General features: G+C 35.2%; 1 protein-coding gene across 3 annotated transcripts in view; it reads right to left on the bottom strand.

Moving 5' to 3' along the window:
- The window catches only part of LOC116165448 (zinc finger MYM-type protein 1), a 60,648-nt gene that overhangs the window by 15,095 nt on the left and 29,913 nt on the right, over window positions 1–15,640 (bottom strand). Inside the window, exon 1 of one of the 3 annotated variants that reach the window (XR_004144150.1) lies at window positions 2,202–4,701. The exons of 1 other annotated variant lie outside the window; for it this stretch is intronic. Coding sequence is in view for 1 of the 2 variants with exons in the window: in XM_031479906.1 (XP_031335766.1) it covers window positions 2,202–4,325 (2,124 nt within the window). In the remaining variant the exon portion in view is untranslated. Of the gene's footprint in view, window positions 1–2,201; window positions 4,702–15,640 lie in introns of those variants that run through there. One more of the 3 variants, XM_031479906.1, reaches the window with a different exon arrangement.

The following is a 15,640-nucleotide window of genomic DNA, read 5'->3' on the forward strand; positions in this document are numbered from 1 at the left end:
TAAAAATTCAGTTCTGACAAATTAATGAAAAAAAGACACACAAAAATAACACTTTCTATACGATACGACCACTCGGGAACACTCGAGTATACTGTACATATACACAAATCGAATTGCGTTTAAAGGGCAGTTCCAATTTCGACGTTGAAGTAATAAATAAGTCTCGTAATAAATAGTTCGCGCTGTTATAAATTGTGTATTTGTGAGTAGGTAAAAATATTTTAACTGTTGTAAATCAATTGATTTCAAAACTGTTATAAATTTATTGTAATTAATTGTAAATAAATAAAGCATGTGATTAAATTTACGTTGAATCTCATCAAAGCTGTATAACGCATGTAGGCCCTGATATGGGTTCTGGCCATTTCTTGGTCAAAGATAAAATGAACACAATGACAAAAACCTCGCCAAAAACTAAGGCAAGTACAAGAGAACAAAGAAAAAAACAATATGATATGTGAGAGATGCAAAAGAATATTCAACAAAAATATGAGCAAGAAATAAAAATTCCATTAAATAAAACGTTATACAGAGTGGCCCAACGAGAAGTATACAGAGGGCTTTTAGGGTATTAAATTTAGAAATTTCGAAAATTCCTCGAACACATCAATTTTGTATTCGAGGGGGACAACTTTTGGAATACAAATCACGAACCCAAGTCTTCACCCCTCTACGTAGGGAGCTTAACCCCTAAAATTTTAAATGGAATCCTATGGCAAATGGCACATTATTTGAAAGCCAATTTAATCGTGATTACTAATCTGCTTTGCTTTTTAAATTCTATTGATTCGTTTCGGAGATATTCGCATTTAAAATGGTTTTTTTCGCCTGATTTAAGTCCTTTAGATTACTTCTTGTGGGGATATTTAAAGAATAAAGTTTATGCTACTCCGCCCGGAACATTACAAGGGTTGCGAGCACGTATAACCATAGTGTAAGAATACACTATGGTATAACTCAACAATTTCGAGCGATTACCCCTGAAATCTTGCAACATATACCGCCGCGTTTTGAAGCAAATCTTTATTATTGCATGGAAGCAGGCGGAAGGCAATTCGATCATTTATTGAAATAAATGTTGTGTGTTTAAAGTTAGGTATTTGTTATTTTTTGCACAATTTAAACCTTGTATTAAAAAAATTTTAATACAATGTGACTTAGATCGCATTTGTTTTGGTTTCAAATGCGAATATCTCCGAAACGAATCAATAGAATTTAAAAAGCAAAGCAGATTAGTAATCACGATTAAATTCGCTTTCAAATAATGTGCCATTTGCCATAGGATTCCATTTAAAATTTTAGGGGTTAAGCTCCCTACGTAGAGGGGTGAAGACTTGGGTTCGTGATTTGTATTCCAAAAGTTGTCCCCCTCGAATACAAAATTGACGTGTTCGAGGATTTTTCGAAATTTCTAAATTTAATACCCTAAAAGCCCTCTGTATACTTCTCGTTGGGCCACTCTGTATATTTAAAAAAAAAAAGAAATAAAAATTCCACACCATCACACAAACAAATTTAAAGGAAGTTTTGCTTATACTTAATGCGATGTATTTTCTCAATCAACTATTTCCTTATTTGAACCATTCGATTACTGCTTTTAAAAGCAGTGTCCGAGCCAACACAAGAGGGGGTAAACCGAGGGGTAAACTGAAGAAAACGATCTACGAGTTAACAATAGAGATTTGGAGAAGATTGTCGGAGATGAAACAGATTGCAATAAATGTAGGCGAATATCCTTACAGGACATAGTGTATACAATAGTGGAACCCGGGATAGGGAGAAATGAGAATTAAAGAAAGGCAGAGGGACAACGGACCAATTGTACATATTGAAAGACGTAATCACAACATGCTTCAAGTATTTGATATTGGGGGTTATTTTGTTTGTCGATTTCAAAAAAGCGTATGATTCGGTGAAAAGGAGCAAAAACTGATGGAGGTAATCGAGGCAGTTTGCAAAGTTGCAAAGGTTAACGATGATGGCAATGAGACAGATCACATGTAACTTAAACGTGATGTTAAAACGAGAAATGTAACAGGATTTTTCAGTAAAAACAGAGAAGCACACTGCTGTTCAACATAGTACTCGGAAGTATTGTAAGAACTCAATAGAAACGCTATTTATTTAGAAGCAGGAATGAAAAGTGGGGGTCGTGGTAATAATTGTAATGTTCTGCAACTTTTAAATTAAAAAAAACTTACCTATTTTTTATAAATCAAATCTATCCCACGTTCTTTTCTGTTCGCAAATTTTGTAATCACTTTGTCATTAAAATTGTCTATTTCAGCGATAAACCTTTTCTCGATAGATAACATGGAGAGGGCTGTTAAACAATCTTCGGTCATTGAATTTCTGAGAAACGTTTTGATTTGACTTAGTGTTGAAAAACATAGTTCGGCCTCTGATGTTGTCATGGGAGTTGTTACTATAATTTCTAATAATTTTTTTGTCTCCTTAAACGTATCTCCTAGATTGTTCTTTATTAAAAATTTCAAAAAAGGAAATGTGCCATTTAATGTCCTGCAATCATTTCTTGAATAAATAACAGATAGTTCAGTTTGCAATCGTTCTTTCTCAAGTGTGGGGTAAAAGGAACATACAGAAGTGAGTTTATCCTCTGGAAATTTGCCACTGTATTGTCCAAAGTATTCCGAAAAGAAAAGTGATGCAACTACTAGATTCTCTTTAAAATAAAATCGATCTTTTGCACAATTTATAATAACATCACACACCTCCAATGCAAAAATCCGATGATCCAATTTGCTGTCAGATGAACGTTTTCGTTTATGTTCTGGTGGTTCGTCAGGTAATATATCTGATGATTCACTAATGATGTTATCAATATTACTTTGCACTTGAATGATACTGCGTTCAAAATTATCGATAGCGTCTCTTACTATATTAGGTTCTATTTTTGTTTGCTGCAATTGATTGTATAGAATATCTACGTGAGGCATCACATGATGGAAAAAGATCAGCCAAAAAATGAAAATCGGATCATTTAATGTACGCCGAATAGAGGCGGCTGCACTACAGACGGTGCTGTTGGAGAATTGATCTTCTATTTCATGCATACACTCAATGAGAGATGTTCTATGTTCGTACACAACGTTAACGGTCCGTATATTAAAATTCCATGGCGTTGTAGGGTCGTGGGGGATCCTTCTGTTCACAATCGTGTTTAATACTTCTACTCGTCGAGGAGAATTATTAAAAAAGTCGGGAATGTCCTGTAAATTTCCAAAAAATACACGTACTTGCGAATTTGCAGATGCAGCTTTAGACATAATCAAATTTAAATGATGGGCGTAGCAGTGGACATAGTGAGCGAAAGGATACTTTTTTTTAATTAATGCTTGAACACCTGCAGTTTGGTCGCTCATCACTGCTGCTCCATCGTAACTTTGCGCAATGAGTTTGTTAGGTGAATTTTGAATTAAAGGATCTATAACAGATAAAATTGTTTTAGAAAGTGTTTCTGCATCATATCTTTCAGGATTTAAGTAGTTCCAAAAACGTTCAATTGGCTCACCATCGCGAACATATCTAAAAATTATTACTAGCTGCGTTTTTTCAGCAACATCCGTTGTTTCGTCTGCAATGATTGCCAAACATGGAGAATTATTGATTTCCTCAATTACTTGGCCATGACAGACTTCAAGCATACACTGCAACAGATCGTTCTGCGTTTCTTTGGACGGCCCTTTAAATATTGAAGAATTTTTCAAGTGCTCACTTAGAGTTGCATCTAATTCGGCCGAAAAATTTATAAGTCCACGAAATATCTCCGGATTCTTGGAAGCATCGCTCTCGTCATGCCCCCGAATAGCCAATTCAAAGGCCCCACAGAACTTAATACAATTTATAATTTTTGATAAAATATATCTATTCTTTGACACATTTTCATTGTGTCTCTGTACATTTAGCCAGTAAGCCGAATCTAATTGAGCCGTAATATTAGGTGAACCGAGTAACGCAAATTCCATACAATTATGGAGATGGCTTTTAGAGTTTTCATGCCTTTTTATCTTCGAACTCAAGTGCTCTAGATCGGTGACCCCTTTTTCTGTCCAAGCTTTATCGCCACCGAAAAGTAAACAGGGAAAACAGTATAGCGCATTTCTTTTGTTACATCCACAAATCCATTCATTTTTTAAATAAATGTCTCTATTAAATTTACGTGTGTAACTTTTTCCTCTGCTTACACCAGTTTTCTCAATAATAATATCTGGTAATGGTCTACCTTTCGCTTTCAATTCTATCTTTTCCTCGTGTGAATGTTTAAAAAATTTCTTCACGTTTACTAAGTTAAAGACCACTTCCATAGTACACAGTTAATAATTATTGTCTGCACCACACACAAACAGAACCGCACGTGTTACACTGTCTACCTCGATGCGTTGAACTCTAAATGCGCCTTTGAAGTTTGGACCGTCAAGATGCCAAGGGGAACGCGGAGTGCGGCGCGGGTGTTCAAAGGGGCTCACAGCGCACGGTTGTTGCCCAGGAAATACGAGTAGTTATAAAGTGGGGAGAGTGAAAGATTACACGAGTGAGAATTTTTATGGGCGATGCGATGCTGAGTTCGGAATAATGTTGTAGTCTCTCGGACGTGTGACGGCACTAAATTTTGCTTCATGCTCTTTCATTTTTTAAACATCAAAAGATGAGTAATTTTCATCAATAATAGTTATTTATTATACAAGAGAAAAAAGTATTAGATTTTAGCTCGAGAGCTAAAATGTAACATTTTTCCCGTAAATTTACGTAAATACTACACAAATAATTAATCGCACACACTTATTTTAAATACGAAATAGATAGGAACGCACATTGTAAAGAATTTCCACAAAATACTCAGCGGCGGCAGAAGTCTATCTTCAACCGGTTATAAACAGCGAACAGCTCAAAACGAATTCTGAGAGAAAATGGATAGATGAAAAACACGTTCAGGTGCCTGGGAGATTGTAGGATGATCCGCCCCCGAAAATTCGCCCCCGGAATAGCCCCCGGACTATTCGCCTTCGTAAGATTCACCCCGGAAAATTGGCCTCCAAGAAAACTCGCCATAAGATTTATTAATCCTCGGAGTTAACAGGGCCAGCAGTTCATAAAATAATTTTTGCTTAATTTTAATTTTTTTTTGTAATAACTGTGTATACCTGCATAAAGGGGGTAGAATAATAGCACTCAAATACCTGTTAACTAAAATATGAATAGGTAATTAAGATAAGATTGAATAAATCAAGGGTGATTTGCAAAGTATTTGACATCCAAAGGAAATAAATCCTGTATTCACAATGACTTAACGACTTCTATTATTTCAGACATGACATATGGAAAATACACGTTAACTCTTGTACATATTACAAAAGAAAAGGTAATATATAATCTAATTTAAATGACATTTTTGATTGACTGAGTTGTTAGCTTCTTAATTTCTTCCTAACGGAACGTTTGATGGCTCGTTTCGTCATTGGTGGTGTATTTGTTTTGAAACTTGTTATATTCCTACTTGTTATATTTTGGCGCGAATACGAACTTCGATTTTTGGTTAACGATTTTATCTGTGTGAAAAAATAGTTTTAAGTATTGAAGCAGATCGGTTTCACGTGGTGCTGGTAAGTTACGTATTATTTTTTAATTAGATAGTAGATTTACTTAAAAAAACAAATTTTGTGCACGATTTTCTAAGATTTTAAATATTACAATCCTAATAGACGAAGAGTTTATTTTATTGTTAATCAAACACAATATTTCACCTTTCGTATATACAAAAATCTAAAAAAATTGAACTGACAACAGCAAAAAAGGAACTCTTATGGCATCAGTAATAAAAACGTGTCTGTATTGTCATTTTTATACATAATAGTAGGACACAAATTCATTGTCTTTTTAAGGTCTAAATTTTTGGTAAATGGTCAACGTAACAACGTTCAACATTTTTTGATCTCATTAAGGCTGATCCGACGGGCTGAATTTGGAACGAGTACAAGAATACCGTAGCAGACTAATTGCTACTTAACTAATAAATATATAAGCAAACTTTTTTTTGTATTTTAAAGAAATGAGATGTTCCGAGTTATATTTTTTTAGATTATTTTAATTATGATTTGATACTTCAGCAAACTTAATCAATGTTGGTGTTTTTCAACACAAATTTACATCAAATCTGGACCAATTTTCAAATGTAAGTCTAAAGAAAGAATCATCCTTTGTTTATACATTGATGCCAAAAACATTTCAATACATCCATAAATAGTTTCATAAATATTTCAATACATCCATAAGTAATTAGACTCCTTTGTAAACGCAATTTGCTTGTAAAATGTATTGTAAACATACGGTTGACGTTGATCCGTTGAATCAGCCTTTAACAGGTGAGAGACGATTGAATATGAACAGTTTTGAGTTGTCAGTCTCGCCGTATTGAGTTTCATTAATTTAAACCAACCTATTACTTCCGAGGGTTAATAAATGTTATGGGGCGAATACTACGGGGGCGAATTTGTCGGAGCGAATATTCCGGAGGCGAATTTACTTGGGGGCGCATATTCCAGGGGAGAATTTACGTGGGGGCGAATTTACCGGGGCGAGTCTTCCGGGGCGAATTTTCCGCACACCGCCTGGGAGCCTCCCTGAGAAGCTGCCGAAAAAACAGCCGTCCCAGAGTTTTTTGTGCGAAATTTAGTCCACGAATGCGTATTTTTCGTACCCACGCTATTTTTTTGTGTAATAAATTTTGCTTTATTGCCAACTTTAGGGTGGTAAGTAGCAAGTGTGATACATGTTTTTTTTCTGAATGAGGAGCTCTTTTAAAATACAAAATAAAAAATGCAGATTAGCATTTAAAGAAATAATTTGATGATAGTCCTAAAAACGAAACGTCCGACTTTAAATCTAATCAGACCAGCTTGTAGGGGAGAAAAAGTTGCAATAAGAAAATGTCGTTTGCTTTTAAAAATCTCTTCAAATAAAGTCACAAAAGAAATTAGCTGGTTATTGTAATAGCTTAGTTACATTACAAAGGTTGATTACCCCTGTCTGAATTCGATAAAATTGAACCTCTACGACACTGGTACAAATTTTCCTATTGCAATTAATTTTTGGCTCACATTGATATAAATAGACTCGTAAATAGACAAACACACCCTTCATTTACTTTGCCTATGTGGCCAAACGATTACCTTCGAAATATAAAATCCACTTCTAATCTCCTTTTTCGTTATTATTAATTTAGTGGAAGACAAAAAAAACCTTGGCGGCAACGGCACGCGCTTTCCCCAATGCGTGCGTGCTTATCATCAGACTTGCTCTAGTTCACTTTCCGTATAAAGCGGTAATAATTTTTTTAAACCTGCAAAACCAATCCCCGTTTCATTATCTCGACAAGTATTCGAAATTCTTCCACGTTCTAAGCTGCCTGATATTCTGACCCAAAATGTGCATATTTTCCTCTATTTAACAGACTTCGTATTTCTTACGGTTTCCGAGAGTACTATGGTTTGGGGCATTTTGTATGTTGTACTGTATCTTTTTACCACCCGCACGTTATAGTAAGGGATTGCAATGAGGTAAAAAATGACGCCACCATTTTTTACGGAAATACACGTTTTGATGCACCAGTAATCCGAATCAAACAAAATCTCGATGATGTCGGTCTGTTTGTACTCTCATTGGCTACACGGCAGAACCGATTGGAACCAAATTTGGTACACATATTCTTAAACATGAAAGGGTTGAACAGATTTTGAGCAGAACGCGCATGCGCCGGTGTCCGGTTGGTATCTCTGCTAGCCACAGCAATTTTTTTCATTTTGTACTGTTAATTGCTTAGCGGATTGTTCAAATACACACACTCCCGTAGAGTAAGTAGGATTGGTTTTCTGTTGTACCGCAGTTGCAGAAGGAAAATGGCAAAGATCCAAACACTATGTCCATCCGTTCCTCCGCCCGGTTAGGCGCTATGCATCCTTTAGATACAGGAACATTATAGAAAGCTCGGAAAAGTTGCATTTTTGGGAGAGCGGAGGCGGCGGGGAGCGGAATCATGAACAGGTCGGAAAATTTAATTTGATGGCGGATGTCAAAGCATACTTTTTTGGTGTGGCGGAAAAAGGGAAAGTGGAGAGTTATAAAAAATCGTTTGTTCCAAGATTTTTCAACGCAAAAATATGGGTATATATCGAGTTATATATTCAACATGTATATCTGTCGCAACAAAAGATATTGCCCTAAGAAATTGAAAGTATTCATTTTTCTCGGCAACCAAACACTGGTTCACTGTTAAACTATTAACTTAAAATCCATCGACGTACTTGATTTCTTATTTTGTTTAGCATGTCCTAAATTAGGCTAGGGAATTTTCCTAGATCCCATGATCAAAGAGTGGCAGTAAAAACAGTAAATTTTGCACTTTTAGCGTTCATTTTCCCCCTTGTTTCTATACGTCCATCAGAGGTATTATTTATATCCATCGAAGATCATAAACGCACAGGTGATCAAATATTAGAGCCCCTGGAGACCCCTCAGTTTGCAACCCGAACAACTGTGGTATTGGCGTACGTATTCAATTTGCGTTAATCGATTATTCGATTATCGACTGTTAAAAAGTATTAGATTTGTCCTAATCTGCAACTGTATAAGCAAAACGGATCCGAAAATACAGTTTAGTAATCTTAGAAAAAATGTGAAATATTCCCCGTCGCTTAGGGCTAGGGGTAGTGTGTCGTGGATTGGCGGAGCAGGTCTGCGCTGTGCTCATCTTCTCACTCTTACTGACTTTGGTTTGGAGTTCAAAATAGTATCGATGTTCAACACAGTAAGAGTTCTCCTTCTGAATTACACCCACCCCAGACGTGAAATTTCAACATGAATTCTGAAGAGTGTTAGCTCTAAAATGTCAGATGGTGTTTGTATACCTACTACGAGTACTACCGTACCCACCAGAAGAAAGAAATCAAGTGGAATCAAAAGGGGAGACTATGGTGGCCATATGACGCCCCCTTGCCTGTCCTTTTACCGGGATACCGTCGATTACTGCCAGAGTATAATGTGGCGGAGTGAAAGTGCACATTTTTATTTTGTCTAGCTGCTGCATCCCCATTTTGTCTTCCAAAGATTCTGTAATCCTAATCAGAGCGTCTATCACTTCTTCCCATATATTCTGATATCATTTCCTTCTAAGAATGTCGGGCCAATAATTTGAAACTCAAGAATAGCTGCCCAAATATTGATTTTGTGCGGAAATTGGATGGGATTTTCTCGAAACGAGTTAGGATTTTCGTTATCCTATAGTATACCTACAAATCCCCGTTCAAGAAGAAAATGCATTCGTTGCTAAAGCAGATGTTTCTGGAGAAATTAAGATCTTCAATTCGATCTTCAATCTTCATTCACTTCAGTAATCAATTCTCCGATCGTAATCATCTTAGCCCTATTCGGAAAACGGTAAAATCTTAACCCATAATTTTGGCAGAATACTTGTCAATATTATTAGGAAAGTTAAGGATTAAGTTCAAACGGAAATTACGAGCATAACTTTTTCTGCAATATTTCACTAACATGTGGTTAAGTGGATGTCAAGACCAGTACCGAAGGTAATTTGGATGAACTGAAACTAGGCTTGTGCAACAATCGAACAAAATGCAAAGGTATTTGGCAACAAGATATTCGAAAGGGCTCGTCACCTTTTACTTGCAAATCCTTTCGAATGTTTTACATAAACGTTTAAATTCGGTATCGGTGACGGAATCCCTACAAATTTGTGTGAGGTTTCGTATTGCATTTCTCGTGAAAGATTTCACCTAAAATCAATGCAAGCTGACACTTACGCATGCCGCCCCTTCAGACATAATTAAAATTCGTCTGCATCTCAAGAGCACATTCAAGGTTAACCAGTTGCTGGTCTCGTTTAACTTACATTTATGTTTTGTCGCATATGGGGAGCCGGGTACTTAATTATAGCAACCCAGTCCCTATTTTTAGTTCCCCTTTGTCAGAAAAACCCTCGATAAAGTTTATAGCAGTTAATAGAAACCAGATCTCGACACTTTTCTGGGGAACTGAGCTAAGCTGCCAGGACAGGTAAGAAACCGCAGGAGAGGTATTTAAAGTATTCGTACTACCGTTAAGTTCGTGTCGGAATAGTGCAATAAAATACTTTGCACATAGTCTTTATTTAAAACCTTGACAAAATATTGTACCGAAGACGGTTTGATTGAGTTCAAGGCTGGTGCGCTTTCTTTGATATAGCAAATAGTTTCTTTCACCCACAGACACTTTCATTTTTAATAATTTTTGCATATTGTTTAGTCAAATTTCACGAACAGTTGTGTCATGGTCAAAAAAATGTACAATATAAACAACCTTTTCTCGTGATTTCACTGAAAGGTTAACCTTGCATAATGTTTGCATATTTTGAAGAGAAATGACTTCATCTGATCTCACGTACCGGTCTATCGGATATGTAATATTGATATTGAACAATTAATGAAAGGTGCAAAATGCGGTAATTATTCTTTTAGTCGGCTCTACATATTTGTACACTTCACTTACGTTTTCGTACTTTGCGTGCGTTTCGTTCTCCACTCTGTTATCATTGCCATGTTATATTGAGGGAGATTCATATAATTCCCCAGTGATGGATGGTCCATATAAGCACTGCAGAGCTCTCAACAAAAATAATATATATTTTCTACATAATATAAGGTATCAAAAAGCACTTTTGTAACCTTTAATAATGGCAATTGTGTCACCGTTATAAGATTTGGCAAAATGTTAGTTATTATTTACCGAGTTATTTACAAGAAGACGCTGTTTGACGTTTTATTAAATAACAAATTATTGACAACTCACTAATGCCAAGTATTCAGATCTAGTTAACACCCTTTCCCCCTTTTTTGTAAGGATTTTTGTATCCATAATAATAATAATAATAATAATCTTTATTCCAACCTAGATACAAAACTGTAAACACAACAAAAAATTAAAAATTATATAAAGTATACATTAAGGCAGTGCGAAAATAAAAGAAAACTTAGCTTAAAGATAATGTACTAGGTGAAATAATACTACACCAGTAAGAGTAATGAGAATAAAATTACTCTGAACACTGGGAGGAAAAGCAAATCCAAGATCATGCTACAAACGCCATACACACATACAGAAATCTAAATAGAGATCTAAATAGAGATCAACAGATATAACTATTTAAGTTTAATGGACATATTTTCAGCATAATCTTCATGCCAATGTCTATTTGATCTATTTCTTATTCAAGCAGAATGGGTTAATGTTTCTGTCCGTTTACATTGCTTTTTACAATCTAAAGATTTATTAACGAAATATTTTATTCAAACCCCTTTCATAATTAAGTGCTAATTTAGGTGCGAATTTAGTGTATTCAGTTTAAAAATTTCATACTCTCGCCGTTTGGCACAAAAGACTAAGGTTAAAAAATTAGCTGCTTCATTGTTTTGCGGTTCAAATGATCTCCGTAATTAAGTGCTATCAAATTATCCAGATCCCGAATTCTTTTTGGACTTTGTCGTCAACGTAGATGACCACCCTTCAAGAATCAAGTAGGGAGAAATTAGGTCCTCTTTTGTTTTGTGGTTCAAATGATCCCTGCAATTAAGTGCTATCAAAGTATCACCACTGTGCCATTTTATCTATCCTTACGGTTAAAGAACGGCTTAGCCTACTCATTCAAACCTATTAAAATGTCAATTTAACATACGCTATAAAATTGTTAAATTATTGAACTAATACCTCACATTAACTGAGCAGTGAGCATGAGCACCACGAAGCCGCTTTAATAAATATCTCACGCGTTTCGGGTTTTATTTTTCCAATTTTCCGTCTTTATTATGCAAAAAATTGAAAACTAATACAAAACCTTAATACACATTTGCTTTAAAATACTTTGGGGAGCCAATAATGGCATGTTATGAATTTTACATTGAAATCCCTATATTATGATGCGTGACGCAAGTCACCACCCTGTATAACCAAACGACCGTTTTACGCAGATGCCGAATACTAGGGGATTTTCATAACGCAGCTAGGGGGAATGAAGAAGATGGCGACGAGGTCGACAGAAAGCATCACGCGTTCGTGTTTGTTATAACGGGCGATCAAAAATGAGTTGCTGTCGAGTCGCCTTTGGAAGTTCAAGATTTTCCATGTAAACAAAAATTTCAAAGGCGACTCGACAGCAACTCATTTTTGATCGCATAGTAGTCATCATCAGAAAACAGCGCAATGTTATTGATAGTACTTCATTAATGATGTCGAAATGCGTATTAAATTTTGTGTAATTTCTATGTTTGTTTCCAATAATTGGGACATTGGACGTTGAGACATTAGAAACTGACTCAAATTGCGTATGGAAAAAATATTTAAGCACTCCATGTGCGCCTCTAGTTTGCCAGGTGTCTGATTTGTTCAGTAAATAAATAATAAAAATAAATTTTTTCACATCCTACAACCATTGTGGGAGTGGCATCCAAAATGTCTTACGTACATAAACGTTTTCTTAAGGCGGGCGAGAAGAAGTTAAGTTCGCCTCTGCACATTTCTGTAAGAAATGACAAGGTAGTATTTTTTACATTTTTGCATGTTAACAAATCGTTTCTGAATAATGCAGTATGAAGTTGTTTCGCTATTTTTTCGGTACTCTGTATGAATCGACGAGTTCTGTTACTAGCTTTTTAGACTGGTTTTGGTCCTATCTGAATTGTGATAGTGTTAATCACATATTTTAATATGTGCAAGTTTTTCGCAAACAGCGATCGGCGATTTAAAAAAGAGAATCGAAGCAAAGGTCCAAAAGGATCTGGGTAAAGAACTCGCGATTCGAATCACTAGACGTCGTCTAGTATAAAAACAGTCACGTCAATCATCGCAGGTAGCCGCCCACTGGTCGCCTGCGAGGTGGACACAAATTATGCTTTTATATTTTTATCTTTATCTAGCCCATGCGAAGAAATGACATAAGTTTTGCAATGGGCATCTACCTGCGACTGTTTTTATAGACGACGCGACGTCTAGTAAACATTTTGATTCGACATTCGAATCGTTTATTTGAGGATTCTTTTAAAGAAATCGACGATAAGTATATAAAAACACTATACGTATTTAATTAACAATTACGAACATTTTTTAAAGCATTGGAGCTTAGCAGTTAAAAATGAACAAATAATTATAAGAGATGATACTTAATATTGACTGTAATTTATACAGCACTGCAACAAGAACCATCGCTTTTTCAGTTACCTGACCGAAGATTAATCTTCACACTTTCATTCGTTTTTTAATTAAAACTTGTCTAAAAATATGAAAGGTAATTTCAAAACAACACGTGCATTTCAAACTATTAATTTTTTTATCGTCTCAACATGGACTTGCATCTACATATGCAAACATGTACGTTGAACTTTATATACTATTATACAGAATCTGCCAAAATTAAGGAAATGGATATAAAACCTTCCCGATTTCCGTTTTTCAAACTAAATACTTTCGATGCAACGTAGTAATCACACTGAATCTACGCATAAATGAAATTACGAAAACGTAAACGACATTGACCCGCTAATTTGTAAACAAAAAACTCACAGTTTATTGTTTGTTGTATTTGAATACTCAAGTGCAAATACTGTATCATAATTTCTAATAGTCACGCTTCCGATTTCGAAATTCAATGTAGGTATTGCAAACTGTATTGCAAAACGATCTCGTTTGAATGTGAGATTCGAGTTGAGTTGCGTAATTTTATTTAGCATTGTTCCTACCTAGAAACAATTCCAATTGCTCTAATAAACCTATATAAACGACTTAATTTTGCTTGTGCAAATCTGCTAAAATTTTAAATATTATTAATAATTGACGGAATTTTCATGTTACTTGCGATTGAGGTAAAATTAATGTAGGTATCCATATTGGTATTCAACACACGATTTTTTTTATTCAACAAATAGGTATAGTATAATATTTCTAAATATTAAATTTTATTAGATGAGCACTTCAAAGGGTTTATGAATGATAGTAATTTCCGGCAAATGATCAAAATTGCATAATGTGTAAGAAATATTTGGGCCAAATTCACATGAAACAAAAACATCGTGTACTTATAAAACCACCGACAAGAAGAAGATAATAACTAAGATCGTTGACCTATTCCTAAAAATTAATAACCTAACGGTTTTGTACTTATCAACATTTTTTCAGTTATTGTTTGCGGTAATGAAATCAATTCATTATCGTACAGCAAGCAATTTTTTATATGAGTCAATAGATAAACGTCTATACTTCCGCACACAATATTTATTGCCCTATTATTATTATTCGGTTTTGCAACCGTGTAATGGATGATATAACTTTACAAAAAAAGTTAAACTTTTATGTCGAGTAGAGTAAACATAGCTGGTTTTTTTTAAAGAATTAATGACTTAATTAACTTGCGCCGCAATTTAAATTGATAAATACAAATTGTTATGTAAGCAGAGTAAATATTATTGTTTTTTACGTCGTGTACAATTTTAGCCATATGTTATCAATTAATCATGCAATAATCAAGGTTCTTTCCGCGATTCTGCAATGTAGTGAAACAGTAGCCGGAAAAACATTTTTAATACCATCTAAATGGGGAGCAAACCCCGAGATATTGAAGCAGATTTTTAGCATTTTGTTTTTTAAAGAAAAATGTGGACGTTTTAGGGCTAGTTAGAATTCAATTGAAAATGTGTCCCCTGACTGAATACCTCCCTACATGAACTACCATATGATATATGATATGATACATACATCAATAATCTGCACCAATATACACAACGAGCGACAAAGTCACTTCCGGTTGACGAATATTGACCAACATTTTATCACTTAGTCCCAGGACCATTGTCGACCTATTGCTCAAAACAGAATTGGAAAATTCGAAACCTTTAGTGAGTTATCGTGACCACAGACGGACGGACGGACAGAAAGTCCAAAATCATAAACTCGCTTTTTGTCGCTCGTTAATATTAATATATTACAACAAAATCCTTACCAGTATGCCTAAAAAAATTGTGCGACGGTTCCTTAGAAATTGTAAATTCCTTACATTTCCTTTTAATGTGTCTAATTATCGAACTGGAAAAATACCTCGGAATAACATTGAAAAATTGGACTTGCCTTTCCCATTAGATCTTAATGTTTATTAATTATTACCTCGATTATTACATTATTTTTAATTATTGCAAGATTTTTAACTTTATTCTGTACAAGGTGGTTAAAATTCGTCACCATTGGGATCTCCGTATCGGTGAGAGATATAATGTAGGTTAAACGGGGGCAAAGTTGTGCTTCTTTTCTCGACTGAAAAACGATTTTGGCCATAGAAGGTGCTACCGGGAACCGTCTATTTTCCGCCGTATTCAGCTAGGGAAGATGAAAACAAAATTTGACATTTTCAGTTTTTCGGTGATATCTCCGTTATTTGCAAAGATTTTTCAAAAATTTAGATTTGTTTTTAGTGACAAAAAGGGGCAACTTTGTCCCCATGAACCTACACTGTATCTACCACCGGTAGTGGGATCCCAATGGTGACTGGTGAGCCACGAATTTGAACCACCCTGTACAAGAACCAAATACACTT

The sequence above is a fragment of the Photinus pyralis genome, unplaced genomic scaffold (assembly GCF_008802855.1).
Source record: "Photinus pyralis isolate 1611_PpyrPB1 unplaced genomic scaffold, Ppyr1.3 Ppyr1.4_LG3a, whole genome shotgun sequence".
In the NCBI taxonomy this organism is placed as follows: domain Eukaryota; kingdom Metazoa; phylum Arthropoda; class Insecta; order Coleoptera; family Lampyridae; genus Photinus; species Photinus pyralis.